The sequence below is a fragment of the Macaca nemestrina genome, chromosome 6, assembly GCF_043159975.1.
Source record: "Macaca nemestrina isolate mMacNem1 chromosome 6, mMacNem.hap1, whole genome shotgun sequence".
Classification (NCBI taxonomy): Eukaryota; Metazoa; Chordata; class Mammalia; order Primates; family Cercopithecidae; genus Macaca; species Macaca nemestrina.
In genome coordinates this window covers 65177261-65200942 of record NC_092130.1, presented here as the reverse complement: position 1 = coordinate 65200942, position 23682 = coordinate 65177261, and the positions used below count along the sequence as shown (strand labels likewise).

The following is a 23682-nucleotide window of genomic DNA, read 5'->3' as shown; positions in this document are numbered from 1 at the left end:
ACAAGTTCCTCACCTCCATCTGAGAGCACCTTGGTCTGGACTTCTTTGTCTATATCACTAGCACTTTTAGTCAAAACCATTCAACAAGTCTCTAGGAAATTCCAAACTTTCCCACATCCTCCTGTCTTCTTCTGAGTCCTCCAAACTGTTCCAGCTTCTGCCTGTTACCCAGTTCCAAAGTCGCTTCCACATTTTTGGGTATCTTTACAGCAGTGCCCACTACCTTGGTACCAATTCTCTGTGTTAACCCATTTTCACAGTGTTACAAAGAAATACCCAAGAATGGCTAATTTATAAAGAAAAGAGATTTGACTCACAATTCTGCATGGCTGGAGAGGCCTCAGGAAACTTACGATCATGGCAGAAAGGGAAGCAAGCACGTTTTACATGGCAGCAGGGGAGAGAGAGTAAGAACAGACAACACTGCCTTATAAAACCATCAGATCTTGGGAGAATTCACTATCACAAAAACAGCATGGGGGAAACCAGTCCTATGATCCAATCACCTCCCACCAGGTTTCTCCCTCAACACCTGGGGATTACAATTCAAGATGAGATTTGGGTGTAGACACAAAGCCTAACCATAACAGAATATTAAAAGAGTGTAGAGGACCCTTTAAAAAAGGTGTATAAGCACCACTACTAATGCTCTCAATACTACAGGCTTTCATTATTTTAAGTGAGAAGCATTTTAGATTCATCACAACTAAAAAAGTTTAATGACCTCCTACAGTTTCGCCATTTCTCTATGTAGTTTTTTCCATGTATCCCAGACTTCAAATATACGAATCCTACAGTCAGCATCCCTGCAATTTTAAAGACAGCCCAACTTCAAAGCACTTATAACCTTGCACAATCGTTTCAACTACTAGAAACACAAAGAAAATTAAAATTGATTTAATGTAATGAAATTTAAAAATGTATGCTAACTTATTCTCCCTAATAATCTCTGACAATTTAATCGCATTAGAGCCAACTGGTTTTATCATTGTTAGTGGGTGTTTCAACGCAGTCTCTTGCTGCATCACTCAAATATGTGATGAAGAGCCATATCACCTCCCAATTGTTCATAGATTTGGAAATAAGATAACCAAATCTCACAATTCACATCAAAGAATACAGAATATTCACATCCTATCTCATTTCACAAAGGGTTTGGCACCTAATTCAAAAAGAAAATCCAGGATGTCCAAAATAGGTTCTTACATTCTATTTTATGTATCAATATGGTCAGTTACGGTTTACTTCTCACTGGGGGAGGATCTAAAAGCATTTCCATTTTCTCGTACATGAAGCAGTGTCTTGAATCTGACGTTTTAATCACAATGGACATAAAGTGCCAAAGGAAAATTTAGTTCATCAGTCATTGAGGGAGAAACAAACTGATTAAGTGTAACGTGGCGGCTCCCTCAATTAAGCGGTTCCTCGGGAAACTTCGGAAGAATTGCACATTCGACACCTTTAAACAAAAACACTTGTAGGCTGACAGCTGCCCGGGCCCCGGCCCGCCCCGCGCGGGCTGGCGAAGCCGGGGAGGAGCCTCTGCCCCAGGCGGCGGCAGCCGGCCGGGCCCGCGGGGGTCACGACGCCTAGACAAAGGGCGGTCCCGCAAGCGCAAGGCACGCGCCCCAGCTTTCTGCCCGCACCAGACTCCCTAACGCTAATTAATTCTGCAGCCTGAGCTCTATTAGAGAGACCCTCCATGATTCCCCGAGGTGCTCAGGTGGGCAACTACCGGATTTGGGCTTTTCTCTGGCCCTGGGGACCCCACGTCCGGCTCTCGGGGATAGAAAGGGGACGCCCCGGGTTGCAGAACCTAGCCCCGGGCGGAGGAAGGCGAAGAGGAAGCAGGATCCCCACACGACTGCCCCTGCTCTCCCGGGAGGAGGCTCCCTGCGGGCTCCCTGCGGAGGAAAGAGAAAGAGCCGCAGCCGGCACACCGCCCTCGAGGTGGGGGGCGGCGGCCCCCTCCGCACTCACCGGCGAGTCTGAGCCATCGCCCTCCATGGCTGCCTTCTGCCAGGTGTCATCAGCAGCACGCTCCACTTAGGCACACCGGCCACCCCGAGCAGGGTCTGGTGGGCGGGTCCCTGCGGCGGCCGTGGAGCCTCGGTCCGAAGCTGGAAGACGAGCTGGTCAGGCGGACCTGGCCAGCGGACCGACGCGGGGAGAAGTAAGCCGGGGCCAGCGAAAACACAGGCGCGGGAGAAGCAAGCTTCGCTCCCAGCGACGGCCCCGGGAATCCCGCCCAGCGTCCGGCTGCGGCAGCGGCTCCTGCGGACTGCGGCTGGGAGGGGCGCCGCGCAGAGACCCGGGCGGGGCACGGTGGGGCGTGGCCAGGGCGTGACCGGGCCGTTGCCCAGGCAACAGCGCCAGCCGCACAAAAGAGGCGGGGCCGCCTGGGGCTGGTAGGCTGGGTGTCTGAGCGTTGGGGTCAGCGAGACTCGGCTCGGCGCGGGTGTGGCACGCGGTTAGGGATCGGCGCCTTCCGCCGCCACCTCTTCCCTACGCAGCAGCCCCTCACTCCCACCCGGGCTGCCGCCCGTCGCCCGATGCCAGGCTGGGGGGCCTCTGAGGAGCGGAAGTGAGGGCAGCCGGGAGCGGTGGGCGGTTGCCGAGGGCGGCGCCTGGGCGGGCAGGCCCCGCTGCGGCAGAGCAGCCGGCTGCAGCCTGGGCCCCTGGCCCCGCGCTGCCCCTCCGCCCTTCAGTTTGCTCCCACTGCGCTTTCTTCCTTCGCGGTTCGAAGCCCCGCTTCCAGACTCAACACAGGACGGTGCGGGCGAGGGCGAGCCTAAGCCACCTTCCCTGAATGGCCGCGGCGAGGACGGCAGAGCTGCGCGAGGCGACCAGAGTGAGACCCCGCCCGCCCCCTCCGCCGTCCCCAGCCAGGCGCAGCCTGGGGTTCCCTGTCCCCGCCCGGCTCATCCCCGTTCTCTCCTGGCTTCACTCGCTGGGTGAACTTCATAGTCCCTAACTTGGCACTGAACACTCGTATCCCGCTTTTTGCTTCTATACCCCAAGTCGCGATGTCACGGCAAGTTCTTGCCCAGTGGCGCGGGGACCGCCTGCAGGGTGGGTATTCCTCTCCCGGATGCTGGCCAGGGACTGAATTTAAAAGGCCGCGGAAAGGGAGCGACCCCCCGCCACCCGGGCCTAGGCTTTCCCTCCTGAGGACCAGGACAGAGGGTCCTGAGTGGCTCCGGCACCCCCACTTAAGGCGCGCACCACCTCAGGGACTGGCTGTGCACATTTCACCTGCCACGGCCCAAGTGTGTTTCTTGTGTTTTTTTCAGGACACACGGAGAACAAATTAACTTAGGATTATTAGATCACGCCACTGCCTTCCTGGCTAGCTAAATAATTCATTCCTATGTATTAGGCTTTAAGAACAGATGCCCTAAACTTCTGGGTAAGTAGGGACTACAGAGCTGTAGCGAGACATCTCGTTTAGGTTTTAAAATGCTTCCCACTTTTATTTCCTGTTTGGGAGAAGTCTCTCGCTGTGGCAAGTTCCGCCGTCTTCCCACAGCCCTGTCTGCAGCGGTAGCCTTGTCTCCAATCCGGCATCTGAATAAGGAGTGTAGAATTAAGAACATTGAGAGACAGTAGCAATTTTCTCTAATTGAACACCCTCCATTTACAGATGAGGTGAACAGAGGATGAAAGCTTTGCCAGGTAATAATGCCTGGGCTGTTCTGATCCGGATTAATGCCTGTTCCGTGGCCGCAGGTGCTAGACTTGAGAAGGCTTCCTTCCCACAGGTTCTGAAAAGTGCTAATCAGGAGGAGAATAACAAATGCCTGCGTGAATTAGGTGCCTATATATATTTTTAAAGGCTCAATCGTTAGAAAGCATTATAAGTCTTTCTCACACTGGCCTTTGAGCGAAATAATTCCCCTCGGGCTGTAATTTCACATCAGCACACCTGCTTTGATCCAAAACTTATTAGCTGACACAGTAAAAGTGATTAGTAGGCTCCATTAACAGGAATTAAAGATAAAACCTGTATAGACATATTTTGGTGAAAATACATTGCTATGGCCTTCCATTTTTGCAAATCAGACTTCACTGAGCTATCATTTTCTACTTGATCCACAAAATTCAAACATGATGTTAATACACTTGGCAAAACTGTGTCTCAAAAAAAAATAAAAATAAAAAATACTTAGGCAGTGGGCACAACCTTACCATTATCACCCCAGTATAGGTTTTAGTTGTGTGAGCAACTATCTATTTATCCTTCTGAAACAGATCATTTGGTGGTATTTTTGTTTTGGTCCCATGAGATGTTTAAGACTTTATATTAGTATAGATTTGAGGACTTTCTAAGTCTAATTCTTTCAAAGTATAAGCGTCTTCTTGTTTTAAAGTAAATTTTGTGTTTGTTAATTTTTTGAATATTTTTGTGCCTCAAAGATGTTCAAAGTTAAAATAATTCACCAAGTAACGGTATCATTGCGTATTTCTCTATCAAAATTAAATATAAGATTTACAAAGCCTCTCTTATTTTGCTCAAACCTTTTTGTGGTAGCATATGTTGGTACAGCTTATCTGAAGGGACATTTTACAAATCCTATCAAAAATTTTAAGTATTTGTAACTTTTGACTAAGCAATTCCACATCTAAGAATGTTTCTACTGTAATACTTGCATATGTGCACAAAAGCATGTGCAAAGAGCTTATTGAGACCTTATTTATAACTAAACATCATCCATAATGTACATTCATACCACAGAATACTGTGCAGCAGTTAAAATCAATGTACTGATGACAAAGGATTTCTAATATATGATGGGCGTGGTGGTCCACACCTGTAATCCCAGCACTTTGGGAGGCTGAGGCGGGTGGATCACCTGAGGTTGGGAGTTCGAGACCAGCCTGGCCAACATGGTGAAACCCCTTCTCTACTAAAAATACAAAAATTAGCCTGGTGTGGTGGCACACACCTGTAATCCCAGCTACTCAGGAGGCTGAGGCAGAAGAATCACTTGAAACCGGGAGGCAGAGGTTGCAGTGAGCCAAGATTGTGCCACTGCACTCCAGCCTTGGCGACAGAGCGCGACTCTGTCTCCAAAAAAAAAAAAAAAAGTACAAAACCATATGGATTCTATATGCTGCCACTCTGGCCAAAAGACGAGGCAAACTAAAATTATAGGCAAACAAAAATAAGCATCTGGAATAGAGCACAAAAAATGATAACCATTGTGGAGAAGTAAGGGATAGAGTCAGGTATACAAGACTTACTCTTCACTCACATGTATTATCTTTGCATCTTATATGTACATGTTATACTTCTAAAACTTTTTAATGTTAATCCGTTCTATCCATACACTTTTAAAAACAAAAGGTGGGGGGAAGAAGACAAATACGAAAACTGCCATTTTAAACCACTGCTTTCCCAGTTCCCTAATCATTTCTGTCTCCCTGGGCTGCCGTGCTCTGTGTCAAGTCATCAACTTCTCTGTTGCAACATCCAAACATCCCAGCCTCCCAGGATACCAAGACCCTTCCCAGTTCCTCAAGTTAAAATCCTGGTGGGTTTTGTTTGCTTGCTTTTTATCTTCCTTTCTTCTTCCCTATCTCTGGTCAGCCTTAAATCATAGGTTGTTGTCAGATTCTGTTCTTTCTCATCCTCACAACCGATTCCCATGCTCACTCTAAGCCCCCTCTCCACATGCCTAGCAGCCTATCAATTCAGTATTTACAGATGACGTTCCATATGTGTAACCCTGTCCTCATGCCTCTATTTGCACAAGGAGCAGAATAAGCTACAGTCCTGGACCACAGGCAGCTTGGTATTGGAACATAATGGGGCGAGGGGGTGTGTGAACCCATGTATTTGAGAGTGTGTGTGTGTGTATGTGTGTGTGTGCATGCGCATGAGTTGGGGAGCAGGAGTTAGAGAAAGGGTGATAAACTTGTGGTGACAAAGTAAGTCTGGTAAAGTATGGAAGGCCTCTATGCTTTTGTAGATGTTGAGCAGCTTTGGAAGGCTTTTTAGCAGGAATGGCATGAAATATCTGAACTTTAAAAAAATCATTATTCCCCTATTTTCCATTGTATATGCTATCCCTTGGTGCCTACTCCTCCCCAGTTTGGAGTATCCTAGCACCTCCTTTTTCAATAGTTTATTTTAAAATCTGGGTTAAAAATGCAAAACAAGAAAACCTATTCCATTCTTATCCCCCTAAGTTCACAGACCTTCAATACTCTTGCCTTCATTGTGATATCTTATTTTCCACTTCTGGTATCACTTAATTGCTCTTCTATCACAGGGGCATGAGCTGTCTCACATCCATCTACTTCATGAAGTCCAAAAGGTCAACAGTCTCCCCTCTCCAAACACACACAATTCAGTCTTTGATAAAACAGAGCCTCAATCAATGTTCATTGCTTGATATTTAAAATATAAACCCCTTACCCTATAAACCATATACTACTCCATAAGCTGACTTGGTCTCTTTCCATATTGATTCCTAATACCCAACAAGAGATTAAATTTCTGGCTGGGTCAGGACCTAATGACCATGGTGCATATTAATTGGTTTGATCTGAGATCAGACAGGCAGGGTATCACCATTCTATTAGTATATACTAAACAAGAAATAGAAACAAGGTAATATGGCCATATATTCCCTAAACCCTGTCCCCTTTTGGGAAACCCTAATCATTAAGCAGCCACAGATATAGAATCAAGAGAGACCTTGGACGTATAGAAAATAAGAAGTATGGAAATAAAGTAAATTACAGGGTTTTAGAGTAGATTGGCACACAGACCACCTGTACTACTGGGTATCAGGAGGTTACCAGTGAAGGGATAATGAATGGCATTGTCTATCAATTATTGACTCAAGCTTCTGACAGGCCAAGCTTACCAGTCATAAAGTGTTTCTATGGGAACAAAGTCAGGGGAGAGGAGTCCAGAGAGCCAGCGAGTTCAGATTTCCACTACCTGGCCAAATCCTCCTCATCTTTCAAGTTGCACTTCTGGAGCCTCCTTTATTAGTTTTGATTTCATTGATTATCTCCCTTTATTCTGAACTCTTTCAGCACTCAGTTTAACACAACTACCTACTCTTTGTACACTGATATCTGATGTTTTGTCTTCTCGACCATTTAAACTTTTATTTAAGACAAAATCTAGTAAGCGTTTATCTACTAAACAGTAGCACCAGAGCAACAATTTGCAATTAGGAAGATGAGAGGAACCCAGTGCTGCTCTCACAGACTCTTTTCCATTAATGATGAGTGTATTGGCTGAATAACTAGTGGGCAAAGACGTTTTTTGGCCAACTTGAGGTAAACAAAATTGGTAGTATTTTGAGGCAATCTAGCAGGCCCCTCTCTGTTGACCACATCTCATTATTCTTCCCCTCAGGGTTACTAGATTTAGTAAATAAGAACATAATACACCCAGTTAAATTGGAATTTCAGATACATAATTTTTTAGTATATGTTCCAAATATCACATTGCACATATTCTAAAAAAAAAAAAAAGTATCTTAAATTCAAATTCAACTCTACACATCCTGTATTTTTTCTGTCAACCCTACCTCTACTTCTTAATGATCACAGTGTGGATATAAGGTGTCTCAAGGCCCAACCCTGTTGTCATAAAAGCTAGAAGTAATAGCTTTCATTTATTGAGGGCCTATGATGTGTCAATAACGGTATTAGGAAACTTGCATACAATATTCATTTAACTCTTGTAGTAACCCTGTGAAATAGGTATAATTCTTTTCAGAGAAGACATGTAACAAGTAAAATTCCTCTCCACCTCCACCCATAGATTAAGTAATATGCTTAAGATTACATGGCTATATACTAAAAAGCCAAGATTCAAACCTGGGTCTCAGTCCAGCATCCTTATTGCACTGCCCACAGGTAAGTATACAACACAGAATTTACGATTTCACTAAAAATCGGATTTAAACATCCTTTTACAAAGTAGTTTAGGAGACACCTTTTTTCCAAAATATCTTTAGCGCAATATAGTAAAAAAAAAAAAAAAAAAAAAAAAAAAAAAAGAGGAAAATTATATTTATGAAATTAGCTCTTTTCAAATAATATTGTAAATCTTCTGCCTGCCTTCCTTACTCTCCACAGCACATACATTTTGCCCAATTTCAATATATATATTTTAAAAACCTTTAAAAAATACTTTGTAGGCCTGACGCATTGGCTTACCCCTGTAATCCCAGCACTTTGGGAAGCTAAGATCACTTGAGGTCAGAGCTCGAGACCAGCCTGGCCAACATGGCGAAACCCTGTCTCTACTAATAATACAAAAAATTAGCTGGGCATGGTGGCGTGTGCCTGTAGTCCCAGCTACTAGGGAGGCTGAGGCAGGAGAATTGCTTGAACCTAGAAGTGAAGGTTGCAGTGAGCCCGAGATTGCACCACTGCATGCCAGCCTGGGCAACAGAGTGAAACTGTCTCTCAAAAATAAATAAATAAATAAAAATACTTACACAGTGGGCACAACCTTACCACTATCACCCTGGTTTAGATTTTAGTTGTGTGAACAACTATCTATTCATCCTTCTGAAACAGATCATTTGGTGGTATTTTTGTTTTGGTCCCAGGAGATATTTACGACCTTTTATTAGTCTAGATTTGAGGACTTTCCAAGCCTAATTCCTTCAGAGTGTGTCTTCTTTTTTTAAAGTTTGTATTTGTAAAAATTCTTGAATTTTTTGTGCCTCAAAGATGTTCAAAGTTAAAATAATAATTCACCAAGTAATGGTATCATTGCCTATTTCCCTATCGAAATTAAATATAAGATTTACAAAGCCTCTCTTATTTTGCTGAAACTATTTTACTCCTTAGATATGCCTGAACAGTAATTATTAAATTATGGGAACCGAATGTACCATCTGTTTATTTACACATAAATGTAAATATGCTAAATACACAAAATACAAACAGATATACTAAAATTTGAATTCTATATTCCTTGTCATCAAATCTTCATTATATGATTCCAGAAGAGTGTATGATGGTGATAAAAAAATTAGTGAGACCAATCTTTCAAGAGACCAAAACAGTTTAAAAATACTGCTTTGAGTAACCTTAGATATTGACCACAGATTTGGAAACCTCTTTTAATCCAAAGAGATTAGCTGCAAAATAAACAGAAAGACAGCTTTCAGAAATGGTAAAAGTTTCACGGTTAGTGAAATATAAGGAAATACATTTACATTTTTAAGCCTCTTGAGAATGATCGTAAGTATTAACTACACTTATGCAGTATTGTTTGATGAGCAGAAAGGTCACAATGGCACATATCACTATGTACTTTAAATATTAACGTAGCCATCACAATAGAGTAAATAAGCTGATCCAGTTTGTCTTGTAGGTTTTAGGTTACCCTAAGAAAAAAGGCTCACTTCCCACATTTCAGAGAACATATGGTATGCTAATTTAATTTGAAATAGACACACAAACTGCTGCCACTGGGGAAGGAATGAGATTGGATGTGGGCATGAACTTCCACTTTTTACTCTGTAAAACTTTCTGTGAAGTTTGAGTATTTGACAACAAGCATATATTCAGGTATTAAGTTTGTAAAAATGTAAAGCTATGTATTTTTAATTATGTACAGTTTGAGAAGTCCAGTACAGGATGAAACAAATCTGGGGGAAAAGTGAGAGAAATTAAGAGGATGGTCAACTCAGTGGTCTCAACTTTGAGGGATGGTGGGGCGGGGGGGGGGGGGGCAGGCCAACTACAGGCCTCTGCTCTCCTTTAACTCCCATAACTAGACCAGTTTCCCATTATTCGTTACATTACAAACCCCAACTACAAAGTGGAACCTAACTCCACAGAGGAAAATAAAGCAAGTCAGTCTCAACGGTCTGCTATTCCATGGTTAATATTCAGTGTTCAAATCCTGTATAACCACACACAAAACAGGGGTCTTAAATGGGCTAGGACTGGGGCTGCAGGGTGGGGCAGGATTTGAGCCTGAGGAGCATGGGTAGGAAATAAGCTGGCTACTCCTGAACAACTCTCCCCCTCCAACCCCCACAAAACAGACAGAGGAACTGTCCTAAGTTCTTCTTGGGAGAGACTGCTTTCAAACCTCAGAGATTTCAAAGGGACACCCGCCGGGCCTTTCCACCTTTAGAAGTCAACCTGGAATGCTCATGTGTTTGCTGCAGGCCCATTGCTGAAGCCTAGTGAAGACAGAGGCAGAGAGAGAGAGCAGAGAAATCCAGTGAATGAAGCCAGAAAGTTAGTGTTTTTTCATTATAGTGAACATACTGTGATGAACCCATTGCTATTCTGAGAGGGTTTTGTTTTTGTTTACCTGACTTGATTATAAGCAGTTTTAATGGTTCTGCCCTACTTCCCCATTTCGTGTTCATGGGACATCCATCAGTCGGCTTCATGGTCACCTGGGCTGTTCTTAACATGCAAATCCCTGGGTCCCACCCCGAAATTATTCTCTCAGAATTTCAGGATTTGTCTGTCATTGAAGGAAAGCATAGCCAACTAATACAATTCTGGCTTACTTTGAAGAATGTCTGAGCACCATAGGACAAAATTCACCTATCATCTTATTCTCCACCCTATCAAGAGTAGTCCATTTATTTTGTTCAACCAAAGGCATTTTTCCTCCCTGCCCCCCAGCCCCTCATCATTCCCAAATCGATGTCCCTGTTAGGCATTCTCCTAGACCTGGGCAGTCGGGGCCCTGCTGCACCTCTCGCTCTTTAGAGGCCCTGGTTCTGGCCCTCCTCTGGCTGCCTGCCTCTTTGCTCAGAGCCAGCTCTTTCTCGGGGATTTCTCTCCCCACGGTGAGAGGGAGGGGTGGGCCGCAATATGCACCCTAGGCCCGAAGGGTGGTCAAGGGGCTGCTGCTGGGGCGACAAAGAGCTCGGATACACTGGTCAGTGTGTGCTGAATGCCCCTTGAGGTACAGGACGGAGCCTGGGCTTGGAAGAAAAGTGGAACGAGGGTTCTCCATTGGTACTTCTGACCCGGGGTTGTAAATGGTAGGGGAGGCCCAAGACACAGCTCCACTTTCGAAATGTTAATGAATATTCTGTTTCTGATGAACGTATTCAGTGCCTGTAGAACAAGAGAATTCAGAGAGGCGTAGGGTTCATTTGGGACTTTTTAGGCTGAGAGTGCATTAAACCAGCTCACCAGCCCTGGGGCCGTAGGACTGTCCGGCATGAAGCTAAAACTACTCCATATGCTATATAGGCGGCGTTGGAGTTAGTGGGGTGTGGGACTGCAGGGTTTCAGGTGCTCACATCAGAGCTACAGAATCATCCTCCTTTCTGTTAACCGTGCGCAGGGAGTCGAGTGCTCCTTTGTGCCATCACCTCTTCTCGAAGCTCCAGGCGCAGAGAGCAAACGCTGACGCCCTTTCCCGCCTTCTCTCCGCCTGCGAGTCCCGGAGGGCAGTGCTCTGTGCAGCCTCCGTATTTCCCGACACGTTCCGCCTGCAAACCACTTAGGAGCTTCTGCCGGCAATTTCTGGGACGCAGCGCGGAGCCCACCCTCCTGCACGGGCTCAGGCCCGGCACCACCCCGCCGGCTGAGGGCGTGGTCGCGGGCGCCACCGACGGCGCCAGCCTGGGTTCCTAAAGGCTCCAGGACAGGTGAGGGGCTGAAATCCCGCTCCTCCAGCATCTTCCCCTCCCTACCAAAAGAAGGCTGCTTTAAATATTCCCGGCCTGGAGCAGCAGAAGCTAACGACCTGGAAGGAGGCCTGAAAAGGCCAGGGCAGGGCGAACGAAGGTGCTGTCCCTATTTACCGGCCACACGCTCTGACTGCGGGCTGACCCCGATCCCACACTCTGAGCCTATTCACTCGCTGGGCGGACCCTCCCTCCACGCTCCGCGCCCAGACAGGCGAGGTCACCCACTCGAAGTCACCACGCTTGGGGAGCCCTGGTTGCGTGGGGGAGCGCCCCCTTGGCCAACGCCCCGCCCTCCTTTCCATCTTCTGACGCTGGGCTCTCGCCCTTCGGCGTCCGGGAGCACCTACTGCTGCCCAGCTGGCCCCCAAAGCGCCCGAAAGTCCCCTCTTGGCTTATTTCAGAGATGCCACGCAATAAAGAAAAGGCGGCTACTTTGCATTCCGCAGCTGCTGGGACACCCGGGCTGCGAGCGCAGCCCCTGGATTCCAGCCTCCCGCCCTTCCCAGGCGCTGGAATGAACACGGACGCCCACAGTGGCAGGCCAGGTAGTGCCGGAGTCCGGGGCCCAGGCCGCGGCGCCCCGCGTCCCATCACTTACCTTGCCTTTAGCTAGCAATTCCATGATGTAGCCAAATTCACTCATCTCCCCAGACTCCGACATGTTTACGCCCCTTCACAAACTCTGGAGGACCGACGCGGGTATATCGAAATTGTCTTTTCTTTTCTCTTTTTCTGTTTTTAGTCTGAGTTTTGCCGAGCTCCCCGCCCATAAGCTGTTAACCGGGAAAAGTGAGAAAGCGCCGGGGAAAGTAAGAAGCGGGCTTGGGTGGAATGAAAGCCATCGAGGGCTCCTGGGCAGTCTCGCCCGGCTTGCTAGGATCTGGGTGCACCGATCGGGGCTGCGCGATCTAACGGAACAAACGAGGGCGGCGGCAGCGGTGGCGGCCGTGAAACCCTCACCAGGCGGAGCCGGGCGCGCGGAGGCCCCGCCTCCTCGGGGGTCGCGGCCGCGGTCGGACCGCAGCGGAGACAAATAAACGCGCACACAAAGCGGGTGCCCAGCGCGGCCCCAGGTCGACACTCCCCGGCCTTCATCGCATGCCTGGAGGTTGGCCGTCCCGGGCTCTCGGCGCGAAGATCTGGAAAAAAGCCCCATCGCACTGTCTGGAGGTGCGAGGGCAGGCAGAAATAAATGCAGAGGAGGCGCAACAAAGGGGCTGACTGCCAGCGCCGGAAAATAAATAAATACATAAGTGAAGGCCAGGAAATGGCAACGGCGCATCTCAAGTCAGCCTTCCTGAAATCCAATAGGTAATAAAGACCAAGCCCCGCGCTTCTGAGATGAGAACAAATACAGGGACTGTATTTTAAACACTTAAGTGTGTAAGGCCAATTGTATCTCCATATCGTTTTGATACTCAGCTTTCCCTTAACAATAACAAAAAAGAAAAGAAAAGAAAAAAGAATAAAAAGAAGAAAGAAGAAGAAGAGGAAAGAAAAGAAAAGGAAAAAAAAATGTCAGCCAGGTTCCTGGACACTCTCACCCTTAGTTACCACAAGCCCACTTTTTAAATTATTTGTTTCGTTGGTTGAGTTAAAGCGTTCAGTGCATGCTTCTTATATTTCTGTACTTCTTTTTATAACAGCAGCTTCCCTAGGAGGCTGCAGCCGAAATGGCCTCAGACCGTACCATATCTTTGCTTCTCTTCAAAAGAAAACTTGGCTGAACAAAGTCAGTCCCAGTCTATCACTCTGCTCTAGGCAGTCTTTGCGATTAAAGGCTTGATTTTTTTTCTTTAAAAAGAAAAGAAAAACGCTGCCAGCAATAATTAGATTAGACACGAATAAGATCTACTACAAGGTTTGTGAAACCACTTTCCTTAAGCAAGTTGGCAGAGTCTGCGTTGCACTCAGCAACAGTGGGCAGGTGTGTCGAAATGACCTATTTTACAGGTAAGTGTATAAGAGTTTTGCAGGCTTAAAGAGACATTGGGGATTTTTCTTCTTTGCCTCTTCCTTTTCTCATTTTCTAACGTCTCCACTCTGGTCCAGAAATCCAGAAGTATACACATTTCTTTTTTCAACACACCTCTTCGTAAAGCTCCAGTAGTGTTGCTCTGTAACTGTTGTTCTACCAGAACTTTGCTTCTTCAGTGTGTTACTTTCCTTTACGAGCTGGTGCTGAAAACCTCCTAGAACAAGCAGCAAAAGTTAACATGCTGATGTTCACAGTTAGGGCTCTGTAGGAGGCAAGACACAATCATAATCCTTCTTGGATATACAGCTGGAAGCTTCTTGTCCCTCTTAAGTTCTGTAGAACTTCGTGTATACTCTTTGCATCCACAGGAAAACTAGTAGAATTCAATTAAGGTGTGTAGCATCCATAAATGGGTCCTTGCCTACTGTTAGCAACACTTGATGGATTACCAGAAAGAGATATTGCTCTAAATGTGAACATTTTTTCACACCCAGAATGGATTCTGGCACCTGATTAAAAACCACAGTGTTCGAGCTGAACAACAAATCTTATGTCTGCATTACAAGCAGGAGGGAGAGAGACAAAAGAGCACACAAGGCATTTGTTACCCCTTAGAAAGCTTCCCCCAACCCCATCCAGTGACCTCCACTTACACCTTTGTGAGAAATGGGTAATATGCACCCCTAGCTCCAAGGAAGGCTGGGGAGGTGATTATTTTGTTCTGGGAACATTGCCACTCTAAACAAAATCAAGGATTTGTTCGTAAGGAAGAAGAGGGGACAGATACCAGGTAGAAAGTTGTTAGTTTCTACTAACCTTGAGTGAGTCCATTCAACTTCCAGAGTTTCAGTTTTCTCTTCTATAAAATGACTGCTTTTGACTAAATGGTCTCTAACCCCTTCCTGTTCTTAACCCTAAGATCTCTGATCTGAGGATCCCTTTGCCATCTGGCAGCATTAGCTGCCATTATCCTCCCTGAAAAAACTGCTGTTAAAAAAGGGCTGTCCACCTGATCACTTGCTACTAGAAAATATTCCAGGCAAAATATCCTTATCAGTTGCCTAGATTCCTACTCAAGACCAAGAAAGTGGTGGGGGCAAGAGTTTTAGAAAATGTAAGTTGGGTCCTGAGCATTTATTTACTCCAATACCTGGTGGTATTTACCACTCTTTATAGTCATTGTGTGAAGAGCACTCTGGAGCATTAAAGATCTTTCAAAGAAGATAGGCATACAAAAATGAAGACAACATTTAAATTTCTTCTGAAATTCTATGCATGCACTTCAAAGACAGAGGGTCAGACTATCAATAGGTACAAAAGTACCTATGTCAAAAGTTGCTTTATTATTTCCCTTTCTTCTAAAAAAAAAAAGATTAAAATCATGCAAATTTAAAACTTCATTCCCTAAAAGAACCAAAATTAAGAAAAATGTTAATTCATATTTCTCTAAAAATAAGTATAAAATTAACATGACAGGTGCTGCTTCACAGGGGACTTCCCCACCTAAGAGGAAGCTATTTAATAGAGGGATTATGTGATGTGTGAATTTTTCACACTGAGAAGACCAGCAATATTAAAGGGTCCCTTGCTGTGGAAAATATGCTAATTGCCAACTTTCATCAAATGGAGAAAATTCTTCAACTGCTCTATTGCCATGCCAATTATTGAAATAAGTATAACTTATAGAGATTCACAACATTCTATTTTCTCCTTCTGATGGTAACCAGCATAATACATAATAGCTTTAACAAATAACATCAACAAAATACACAATCCAAGTTTTCTTTTTAATGGTGACACATAAATTGTATTTTTGAAGGTTTTGAATTTAAAAATCTATGATGATGAATGTTCAGCTTTTTAAGAGGTAGAGACTGAAGAAACCTAAAATATCTTACTTTTAATAAAATCTCACATTTTCTTAGTTTTTTATTTCAAAAACATAAACCTAAAATTTGACTGATTCTGTACTCAAAAAGGTCATTTTAAAAAAAATCTTATTTTTTGAATAAGCTTTATTGAGGTACAATTTATATACCATAAAATTCACTAATTGTCAGTGTACTGCTTAGTTATTTTTATTAAATTATGGATTTGTAAAACCATCTCGTAATCTGGTTTTACAATATTAGAATATTCATTTATTGAGATTTTCTTTAATTTTTTCCAGCAATGTTCTATCACTTTTAGTGTTCAGATATTGTACTTATTGTATTACATATTGCAAGGTACTCCTTTTAATATTATTGTGAATAAAATTGACTTCTTAATGTCATTTTTTGGATTGTTAATTACTGTTATATAGAAACACAACTGATTTTTGCATAAGGTTGTGTTTTACAATGGGGCAAAATTCACTTATCAATTCCAGATTTTATTTTCAGATTCCTTATAATATCATCTGTAATTAAAGACAATTTTATTTCTTCCTTTCCAATCTGTATGCCTTTATTTTTCTTGCCTTATTGCTCTGGTTAGAACCTCCAGTAGAACCTCCATTGAATGCATGCAGCAAGTGTGGGCATCCTTGCCTTATTCCCAGTCTTGGGGAAAAAGCATTCATTCTTTCACCATTAAGTACTGATTGGTTTGCTATATTCCATGACTTTTGATGTGTTTTTAAATTAAGTTAGAAATATTTTAAAAATTTCCTATTGTGATTTTTTTCTTTGACCCATGGGTTATTTACAAATGTGTTGTTTAATTTCCAAATTATTTCAAATTTCCAAATCGTTTAGATTTTCTATTTTTGTTATTAGAATTGATTTTTGAATTAGAATTGATTTCTAATCCAATTCTGTTTTGAGCAAAGATCATCCTTTGAATGATTTTAATGTTTTTAAATATATTCAGCTTTTCAATGGTCTAATGTGGAAGTCAGCAACTTTTTCTTAAAGGGTAAGATATTAATGAACATTGTAGACTTGAAGCCATATAATTTCTGTTACTACTTGTCTTAGTCTGTGTTGCTACAAAAGATCACCTGGGGCTAGATAATTTATAAGGAAAAGAGGTTTATTTGGTTCATGGTTCTGCAGACTTTACAGGAAGCATCGTGCCAGCATATGCTTCCAGTAAGGCTTCAAGAAGATTTCACTTATGGCAGAAGGTGAAGGGAAGCTGGCATGTCACATGGCAAGAGGGAGCAAGAAAGAAAGGAGAGGGATGTCATGCTCGTTTTAACAGTCCGTTCTCATGAGAACTAATAGAGCAAGAACTTAACTCATTACCACGAGGACAGCACCAAGATATTCATGAAGGATCCATCTCCATTACCAAAATAGCTCCAACTAGACCTCATCTCCAACACTGGGGATCAAATTTTAACAGGAGGGGACATATATCCAAACTATATCACTACTCAACTCTGCTGTTACACGATGAAAGGAACTATTGACAATAGGTACAGAAATGAATGTGGACATGTTTCAATAAACATTTATATATGAAAATAGGCAGCTGAATAAGCACATGAAAAGATGCTCGACGTTATTAGTCATTAGGAAAATGCAAATCAAAACCACAATAAGATACTACCTCATACTCACTAGAATGGCTAGAATCAAAAACAGAGAGAATAACAAGTATTAATGACAATAGGGAGAAATTGGAACCCTCTTAGAATTCTTAGAATTTTGAATTACCATATGACTCAGCAATTCCACTCCTAGTTATATACACAAACAACTTGATAACAGGGACTCAAACAGATACTTGTAATTCATTGCTGCATTTTTCACAATAATCAAAAGGTAGAAACAACTAAAGTGTCTGTCAATAGATGGATAAACAAAATATATATACATATAATGGAATATTTTTCAGCCATAACATGTAATGAAGTTTTAACATATGCTACAATATGAACATTGAAAACATTATGCTAAGTGAAATAAGCCAGAAATAAAAGGATAAATATTGTATAGTTCCACTTATATGAAATATCTAGAATAGATAAACTCATAGAGACAGAAAGTAGAGGGGCTGGAGAGAGTCTGGAATGGATTGTTTAATGGATAGAGTTTACATTGGGAGTGACGAAAAAGTTTTGGGTATAGATAGTGGTAACGTTTGCACAACATTTTGAATATAATTAATGCCACTCAATTGAACACTTAAAAATGGTTTAAAAAAAAACTAGGCAGCTGATCCTTGGGCTCTAATTTACTAACCCATGGCCTAGAATATTACCTATTTTGGATGATATTCCATGTGTGCTTAAAAAGAGTGTATATTCTGCTGTTGTTGGGTGAAGTATTCTACAAACGTCAGTTAAAGTTGATTATTGCTCTCTCTCTCTCTCTTTTTTTTTTTTTTTGTGACAAGGTCTTGCTCTATTGCCCAGGTTGAGTGCAGTGGTGCAGTAATAGCTCACTGCAACCTCCACTTCCTGGGCTCAAGCCGTCCTCCCACCTCAGCTTCCTGAGTAGCTGGGACTACAGGTGCATGCCTCCACACCCAGCTAGTTTTCCTTTTTTTTTTTGTAGACATAAGGGTCTCACTATGTTGCTTAGGCCGGTCTTGAACTCCTGGGCTCAAACAGGAGCCTTGGTTCCTCCAGCCTTGGCCTCCCAAAGTGCTGGGATCACAGGCATGAGCCTCCATGCCCAGCCTTAACAGTGTGTTTTCTCCAGAAATTTATTACACACAGGCCGGGCGCGGTGGCTCAAGCCTGTAATCCCAGCACTTTGGGAGGCCGAGACGGGCGGATCACGAGGTCAGGAGATCGAGACCATTCTGGCTAACACGGTGAAACCCCGTCACTACTAAAAAAATACAAAAAACTAGCTGGGCGAGGTGGCGGGTGCCTGTCGTCCCAGCTACTCGGGAGGCTGAGGCAGGAGAATGGCGTGAATCCGGGAGGCGGAGCTTGCAGTGAGCTGAGATTAGGCTACTGCACTCCAGCCTGGGCGACAGAGCGAGACTCCGTCTCAAAAAAAAAAAAAAAAAAAAAAAAAAAGAAATTTATTACACACAATCTTTGGCCCAAAGAGAGCAACAAAATTCTTTTGGGATTGTTTGTGTCACAACAATGGATCACTCTTTGTCTTAGAGTTGCTCAAATGGTAGAATTAGAACAGTGTGCACATATCCTAAGTCCATCCTCATTCGCAGGGGATGATATTTCTCTAGCAAGCAAGACTTTGCCCAGGAAGAAGCCTAGGATGGCCAGCCCAGGCTATCACAGGAGCCAGTGGCCTCCTAAGTCAGGCTGTTGAGTACATGGCTTCATGGTCCTCTGTGCCTGAATCTCAACTAGATCTATGGAATCCCAATATGCCAGTAGTATTCATTCATTAAATAGTCCATTAAATATAAGTGACCACCTACTGTGTGCCTGGCAGTGTCAGGCAATGGAGATTCAACAGTAAACAAACAAGACTTTTAAAATATAAATGTCCTTTTAATACCATGCTGTGTTTTGAAAGCTTTTATTTCGTATTGGGCTTTTTGATGCTAAGGCAATATGATCTTGGTAGGTAGGGCAGAACCTTTATTTCCCTGCAGGGTACACAGCGAAATGATACACCATTTCTCTCCTAGGAAATGAGATATGTGGAGATCATCAGCTTGTTTGTCATTAGATATGGTAGAACTATATTGGATAACCAGTGTTCTCTTAACTAAGGTCCTGACTAGCTATTCACCCACTCCCTCTCCCCACTTCTCTCTCCATCAACCCCCACACTTTCACATTAGGTGAAAAATTGTTAGGGTGATGACAGCTTCTATAGGTACAAGGAAGGTAGGGATGAAAGAGAAATCTACCTCTGATCAATACAGCTGTATCATCATCATAAATAATTTAATCACTTTCTCTGTTTTTAGTTTCTTTGATCTGCTTCTCTCATCATGCCTGGTTGTGTTACTGCCATAAAAGTTTGCTCTTTGAGAGGATGAAGAACCTTCTAGTCATACCTCAGTAATCATCCTGGGGCAAAGATCCACTTTGTATTACTCCTCCTGCCTAATGCCTCATAGCTAAGCATCAACGTTTTTTACCATCCTGAAGGTTCCTGGTTGCTGCTTTGAAATGTTCTAAACCAGAAATAAATGAAGTTTCTTATTAGGCTGACCCTAAGAGCTATCATCTTGTTGTTCTTTATTTATTTTAGAAGATTGCTTATTTTGTGGGTATAGAGGGAGGCAAGCTAGAGAGAGGAAGAGGGATACTTTATAGCATCTCAGATTCAGTTCGAGTATTACTTTTAGGGGCACTGAGTGAGGAGATAGGGTATATTAGGAGGTAGTAATTAGTATACGGTTGGCTACTGTCTGATGATCAAACATGGAGTTCATTGGCTCTAGCAAAATGATAAATCAGGTCCATTTTTCTATTTTGCCACTAACACATATTTTAAAAATCGTCTTGCTGTGCCAGGGTTCCTCAATAAAAGGCACAGCTCTTATCTCCATTAAATTGAAATTTAAAATGTTAATAACACCAATATATGCTACTGACTTATTGATTAAACTGAGTATTTGGTAGAGCTTGAGCACTGTTGTTCTAGCTCTACCAAAAAGAGGAAAATATCTGGGAAGAGATTCACAAAGTAGAAAAAAGGTGCTAAGAAAGGAGTCTATACACATCACACATATACACACATCTATACACACACACACACACACACACACACAAATAACATTGACTTTGAGGAGCAGGAAGGACAAGTTCTTGGCAGAGAGGCCGGCATCTTTTCATCTGTCCCTAAATTACACACTGATCAGCCAATGCAAGGAGGGGAGCTGTGATTTGTTTGTTTGTTTATTTATTCATTTATTTATTTATTTGAGATGGAGTCTCACTGTGTCACCCAGGCTGGAGTGCAGTGGCATGATCTTGGCTCACTGCAACCTCTGCCTCCCGGGTTCAAGCAGTTCTCCTGCCTCAGCCTCCTGAGTAGCTGGGATTACAGATGGCTGCCACCACTCCCGGCTAATTTTTGTATTTTTAGTAGAGACAGGGTTTCACCATGTTGGTCAGGTTGGTCTCAAACTCCTGACCTCGTGATCCCCCCACCTCAGCTTCCCAAAGTGCTGGGATTACAGGTGTGAGGCACTGCGCCTGGTCATTTGTTTTTAAATCACCTTTTTCTGAGTAAAATCAAGGCCACAAAGGGGAAAGTATGTTGAGAATTGTATTTGTTAACTGATTTTCTGCCTAAAAAAAAATAACTACCATATTCTTCTCCTAGAGAGCTATCTTTTTCCAAGTCTTGGTGTTCTTGATGCTTCCCTTCTCATGGACTCTGCTTTTCTTCATTAACTTCTTTTCTGAATCCATATTTGAAATGGAGGCTTCTGTGTCTTTTGTGATTTGAAGTGAATATACTCTATTTTAAGGACTCAAACCACTTTTGTGGCTCCTTTCCCCAATGCCCACAACATTTAAGCACATCTCTGACTGGTGCTCTGCAGCTCCTAGGTGTTCTGAAGTTCCTCCCACAGCTCTGTTGGCTGTGCACTCTGGCAAACAAAGATGAAGAGCTCAATAGTTAGAAAGGCTTGTCTAGGGTCAGAAGGTAATCAGAATTAATAACAGACCAAATATAACCCACAACAGCCCAGCCACAGCCTGAGGCTCTTTTTCTGAATTTATACCTCTTCATTTACTGTGACATGCATGGTTTTGAATGCTATCAGGGAAAATATTTTTATTATATTTTCCGTTGCAGAAGAATCTTCTACTATGATTTTCTTCTCAACACATTTCTGGAATGCAGTAGCAATATTTATAAACATTCCCTTAGAGAAACAATATGGATACATTAATATAAGTGATAAGCATATTTTCTGCAAATATATCTATTTTAGCATTTCACCAGCTTGCTAGGGGAGAACTTTGTGTTTCACAAGGCATTTGTTTACTCTTGAAAAGGAAAACTGTTGACGTTTTCCTTCCAATATGCTTATCTTTAAAGATTTATAATATAAAATATTCTCAGTGTGATACGTACTTATTTGAACTATTTGAATTTCATGTGATTCCAAATGGAATTTTACCTTTCTTTTTCAGTATTCTCTTAAGACAAATTTGGTTTACTCTTATGAAAAGAAACACTTTTTATTTAACTGTAAAACTACTCATTGAGTAAGAGTAACAAGCTGTAAATAATTTGTTACATATTATCCCATTTTTTGGTTAACAATGAAACAAAAATGACTATCAAATATAAAGTATTAATATCTAACACATATTGAGTCCAAAAAGTATTTACTCAACGAATAAATGAACAAATGAATAAATATACTTACTTTACAATGGGAGAAACTGAGGTCAAAAGTGTTAGCCACAATCTGGTATACTATAATCCAACTAAAAACTATCTAACCATCTAATTCAAATGTTGTTTTCCCTTGTTTTATTTAGAAGACAAATGAAAGCTTTAGTACTGAATATTTTGAAAGAGAAACCTGAGAATAATGCCTTGTGGGGAGAAAAGCTTCAAATTAAAATTTCAGAATAAAAATAAGGAGAAAAATAATTTTACTCAAACACCACTTTGCCTTTCCTTTACTCTTAAAGAGTCTCAAATAACCATTTAAATACTATGAAGTTAAAGAATTTTCTTAATTATAAATCTATTGTGCTTAAGGGAAACCTGGAAGCTTTACTAAGGTTCTAATTTTTAAAATTATGTGCACCACCTTATTTATATTTTCTAAATGACTATTCCTAGTGGGAAATAAATTAAGTGACACAGTTATGTCTTCACCTGCCAACCAACACCACAGTTATAGTCCAAGAAACTGTATTTTATGGTACATGGGTTCAATATTTACGTTTCCTCCTTCTTTGTAACAGAACTTTGAGAAATGTGCCCAACTTAAAAAAAAAAAAGAAAAGCCGTTTTGCAGCTTTCTTTGCAGAAAGGGTTGACCAATGAGGTATCAATGGAAGTTTTTATGTCCAGCTTCTGGGAGAGCCATATTGCCCTCTCTTTCCTTTCCTTCTAACTGAAATACCATTCTGATACCTGACATCCAACCACCATCTTGGACTACTGAGGAGAACCTGAGGATAGAAGTCATTCACTAAAATGGCTGGAGAGGAAAGAGGGAGGAGCCTGAATCTAAGGATGGTGGAGCTTCCATTCCAACTGTTGACCACCTACCTTCTATCTTCATTTACTCCAGAGACAATTAAACTATAACTTGATTAATTGATTAAACCATGTTATTTGAGTTTTCATACAACCAAGCCTAGTCACAACTAATATAGCCATGTTATAGCTATGAGACTTTTAGCAACTCATTTCTCTATACCTCAGTTTACTCATCTGTAAAAATGGACCCGATAACAGTATTGACTCAGAGACCTGTTACAAGGATTAAATGAGTTAATATATGTAAAGAGCTTAGAATTGTAGCCAACACAGACTAAAGGCTCAATGAATCCTCTATTGTTATTATTCACTTGTACCACCTATAATATAACACCCGCAGAATAAATGAGAAAAGGAGTATGAAGAGGAGAAATCACGTTTCCCATCATCTTCTTCAGAGATGAAAGACCTGGGTAAAGAGCATAACGAAACGCATAACAAATCATACTTCTCAATTAAAAGCACTTTGCAGATTACAAGTCATTCTGTAAGGATACTTGAGTTGTTCTAATCCTTACCAGAGCTCTGAGATGAGGGTGCAAGTCGAAACTTGCTTGAGTTAACAGGTCATTTGCTGGCTGGTTCAAGAGCTGGAGTCCCAAGTTCACTGTTCCAATAAAGGCCAAGTTGGCTTTGTTCTAGTTCATGACCCTAGACAGTACAATATACTTAGTTTTGGTTAATTGTCCTCTGAATAGGATTCTAAATTTAAATCGTGTGGGATAAGACATGAGGAGGTCTGAGCCATGCTCCTGAGAAACTCCAGGCATCTGCCCTCTCCTGCTGTGATTGGCTCCACCTGCCAGCAGGTGTGTGGGGGTTGTAACTAAGTCTTTTTGATTTTTAAAGGGAAATTTCCTGAATTTTTTCGAGAAATCTATTTTTCCCCCAGCTAATTTATTTAAAAGCCTCTGAGCCTTTGGGTCTTAACTTTAGGATG

The 23682-nt window shown here is 42.5% G+C and overlaps 1 protein-coding gene and 1 long non-coding RNA gene across 4 annotated transcripts in view; one reads left to right on the top strand and one right to left on the bottom strand.

Annotated features, from left to right (window-relative positions):
• LOC105499984 (tripartite motif containing 36) overlaps nucleotides 1-12407 on the bottom strand; it is a 55176-nt gene extending 42769 nt beyond the window's left edge. Inside the window, exons 1-2 of one of the 3 annotated variants that reach the window (XM_011772886.2) lie at nucleotides 12256-12407; nucleotides 3448-3567 (exon numbers count right to left, since the gene is read on the bottom strand). In XM_011772886.2, the coding sequence (XP_011771188.1) occupies nucleotides 3448-3567; nucleotides 12256-12318 (183 nt within the window). In that variant the 5' untranslated portion in view covers nucleotides 12319-12407. Of the gene's footprint in view, nucleotides 1-1980; nucleotides 2287-3447; nucleotides 3568-12255 lie in introns of those variants that run through there. The other 2 variants (XM_011772888.3, XM_011772885.2) reach the window with 2 other exon arrangements.
• LOC105499985 (uncharacterized) lies at nucleotides 3563-12533 on the top strand. Its single transcript, XR_003013814.2, has 3 exons — nucleotides 3563-5534; nucleotides 10038-11615; nucleotides 12400-12533. It is a non-coding gene; the product is annotated as an uncharacterized lncRNA (long non-coding RNA).
• The last annotated feature ends 11149 nt before the right edge of the window (nucleotides 12534-23682 follow it).